The 3,621-nt window shown below is 52.4% G+C and overlaps 1 protein-coding gene across 1 annotated transcript in view; it reads right to left on the minus strand.

The window, feature by feature from the left end:
* VOLCADRAFT_91237 (uncharacterized protein) overlaps positions 1-2,806 on the minus strand; it is a gene marked incomplete at both ends in the record, with an annotated part of 5,145 nt that extends 2,339 nt beyond the window's left edge. Inside the window, 3 exons of the mRNA XM_002950802.1 lie at positions 467-1,604; positions 2,223-2,542; positions 2,627-2,806. Coding sequence (XP_002950848.1) covers positions 467-1,604; positions 2,223-2,542; positions 2,627-2,806 — 1,638 coding nt within the window. The remainder of the gene's footprint in view (positions 1-466; positions 1,605-2,222; positions 2,543-2,626) is intronic.
* Positions 2,807-3,621: the final 815 nt, after the last annotated feature.

A 3,621-nucleotide genomic window follows, 5' to 3' on the forward strand; every position in this document is an offset into this window, starting at 1 on the left:
ACGGTGGTAATGGTGGTGATGGTGATGGTGGTAATGGTGGTGAGGGTGAAGGTGGCGATGGTGGTGATGGTGGTGATGGTGATGGTGGTGATGGTGATGGTGGTGATGGTGATGGAGGTGATGGTGATGGAGGTGATGGTGGTGATGGGGATGGTGGTGATGGGGATGGTGGTGATGGGGATGGTGGTGATGGGGATGGTGGGTAGGGAGAGGGTGGAGGCGAGCAAGGGCAATAGTTAACGGTAAACTTGAAGTAGCCCCAGGCAGTGGGGGAGTCCGGGCAAATGGGGTTGGAGGAGTCATTGGCAGCCACCCACTCGGATGCGACCCACGAGGGGTGGATAGAGACATTCATGGGCCGTATGTCCACAAAACGAAGGAACAAGTACACTGTCACAGGACGACATGGGGGAAGCCATCCATTCAGTAAGGAGTTTGCGTACAAATATCCAGAATAGAGTCTCACTTCACCCTGTGTTGTAATGACCCAATCAGTGGCGGTTGACATAAACGCATCAGGCGGTCGGCACCCAGTGCCACCATTGTAAATCTGCAAAAATATTGACTCGGGGAAGAAAATAAATGAATACTTGACGTACGACTCTAGCTGCCAGTCCACCACCAGCTCGGGAAAACCCTGAGAGGCATCAATATACGCCGGGGTAACCACCTGACCCGTTACACTGGACCGTACAGGTGCTGGGTATCCAGTGACGGGGACACCGTTGTAGGTGACATATGGAAAGTCACCACAGGATGGTAAAGGTGGCATTGGCGGTGGAGGTGGCGGACTTGGCGGCGGGGGCTGAGCCGGGCAGGGGCAGTATGAGATGGCGAACTTGGTGTAACCCCAAGCAGTTGGGGAGTCAGGGCAGATGGGGTTGGTGGTGTCATTAGCATGCACCCAGTCAGCAGCCGCCCAGGAAACGTGAGCTACGCCGAAGAAGTCGTGACTGAGGAAACTAGTGAACCAGTAGAAGGTGACCGGGGCGCCGCAGGGTTGGACCAAGCTGGAGTAGCTGGGGGGTGCAACTTCAAAAATGGGAAAGTAGGCTGTAGAAGCATAGTCTAGTTCCTGACCGTAATCCATGGCTGTTAATCCGCTTGGCTCCCTGCAGCCAGAGGTGCCATTGTATACGGCATTGAAATCCGCTTCGGAAAGCATGCCGTAGGAAAATGAGGTCCTGTCTGTGAATTTCCATTGTACCACTATAGTTGTCGTGCCGTTGACGTAATAACCAACAGACCTACGGGTTCTTGGCACATCCACAACCTGCAAAAGGAATGCTGGGCTGATCGCATCTTCATAATCAGCTGAAATAACAGGCGCCCTTATGGCGCTTACTGGCACACCGTCCCTGTAGAGCACTGGGTACGGACCGCAGGTGGCCAACGGCGGCATGGGGGGAGGTGGCGGAGGGGAGGCAACTGCTGCAGCTATCTGTGCACTACTGCCGAAGAGCAACAGCACCAGTAGCAGGTGTAGCGGGAAGCTCAGAAGCAGTGGGCTGTAGCAGTTGCGGCGGTGGATCGGCGTCTGCTGCTGCTGCGGTGGCGGCAATCCATGACTGTTAACATTACGCCCACCACGGCCACCATTAGTACTGCGACACGTGACCATGATAGGCGATGATGGCCTTCACTGCCGCGATTTAGTGCGTGCGTGCGTGCGTGCGTGTTTCCGGTAGATATTCCAGCTGAGCTTGCTGCAACGCATCCGGAAGAGGGCCAGGCACGAGTGGGAGATATTATGTGCTGTAGCATGCAAGTAGGGTAGTCCAAAGGTTTAGATAGAAAAGTTATCTCATCTCAATCTAGTAAGATCTTATTAGTTCTAATTAGATTGGTTTAGAATCCCATCTCAGGATTTGGCTACTTCTCAAAAACTTAATCAACCTTCATGAAACTTAGTACTTATGTTACTTGTGGTTAGTTATTTTGTAAGTAATATTTGGGGCGGCGGGGCTCTGCATGGGCTGTAATCTGTAAGCAGCTGCTCGGGGAGGCATGGACCCATGGGTCCAGCATCACCTAGACACGCCTGAGGCCTGCTTTTCCTTTCGCACTGCATGCAGTTATGAAGTTCAAGATATTACAGCAACGTACGGAAAAGCCTATTCTTAATCCTGTCCGTCTTATGTGCTGTAACGCATCTTGTAGGCTCACACATTACACCCAGTCTGCGGAGACATGCAGGAGTGTTGACCACCAAAAACACCGACCGGAAGCTTAGCAGCTTCATGACGTTAACCAGAGGGCTGCCCATGAACGCAAGTCGGTTTTTCCAGCCGTCAGTAGCGAACGCGGCAAGGCCACCGTCCTTAGCATACTCGCTGTCCATTTTGGCTTGGATCTCGGCATGAACCTCATCCAAAATCCTGCCACTAAGCAACTTGCGGCTCCAAAGCTCAATGCCAATAGCTGCACAAGCCTTCACGAGGTCAACATGATCGATGGGGCGGAGGATTTCAACCCTCGTCCGTGGGTTCTGGGTTGCCCACTGGTGTGAAGGGAGGCGGAGCAGTTTGAGGAGGCTTAGACGCTGCGGACGGGTGGCAGTCGTTGATATGCCTGCGTGCTACGGTTGAGGGATTCGTTGCGCTGAACTCCTTAGCCGTAGAAGCACTGGATCTTCACAACGCTGTTTACAAGTATCACATGGCCACCAGGCCGCCTGCCTCCTACTCTTTGTTTCCTTCAGCTTCTCGTAAAACTCCTGCGGTGTGAGCTTCTTGCCATTGTAGTTATCGCTGTCTTCTTCTTTCTTGCCCTTGGGCTCGCTGGGGCATGCACCCGTGTCCGCCATCGTTACAAGCTATTGCTTCTGGGCAAACGATGGCAACTGGATTTTTTCAAAATTTTAGCTAATGTCGTACATTAGATAACGGCCTAACCGCCATCTAATGGGCCAAAATCTAATTTCTAAATAGGATTCTCCATTACAGATTTCTAACTTTAGAATCTAAGCTTTGGATGAGATCCAACCCTACATGTAAGCGGTATCGTGTTCACGCGGCAGTGGGAACCCTCGTTACACGGGGACATCGACCTTCGTACGTGCAGTAGTATCATGCATCCGCTGTCTGTGCCGGTTGCCATGCAAAGGCGGAAGCGTGTCATGCGACGAATGCGAGACGTTTCTGGGCTATCAGCTGATAGACTGCAGGCTAGAGTTCCCTGGGGAGCGATTTTACAGCAGGCGATGGGGCCGCTATGGACACCTACGGTTATCAGCGCCTTCCCTTGCCCCTCCAATGGCTCGATTTCCAATTCCATATCTTCATAACTCCGATGAATGTTATCCAGCCTGGGGCACGATGATGCCTCAACCCCTATGGTCTGAGACTCAGCTTCAAACCCCTATCGATGCAGTGCGGTATTGGATGACAGGAATGTAATGCTGCGGTCTGCGGTTTATTATTATTGGGGCCAGACTGATTCAGAGTATTGTTACTGGTGGGGTGCTATATCACGTCTAATCGCAGGAAAAGTACCGATCGGCGGATGTCAAACTCGTGATACCCAGGATACTACATAGGGTGAGGGCCAGAGACAGGGCGGGCTGCTCGAACTGGGTGTAGAAAGGGAGCTGGTCCCTTCCTACACTGGCTGGCTAATAAT

This window comes from Volvox carteri (genome assembly GCF_000143455.1).
Source record: "Volvox carteri f. nagariensis unplaced genomic scaffold VOLCAscaffold_20, whole genome shotgun sequence".
Taxonomy (NCBI): Eukaryota; Viridiplantae; Chlorophyta; class Chlorophyceae; order Chlamydomonadales; family Volvocaceae; genus Volvox; species Volvox carteri.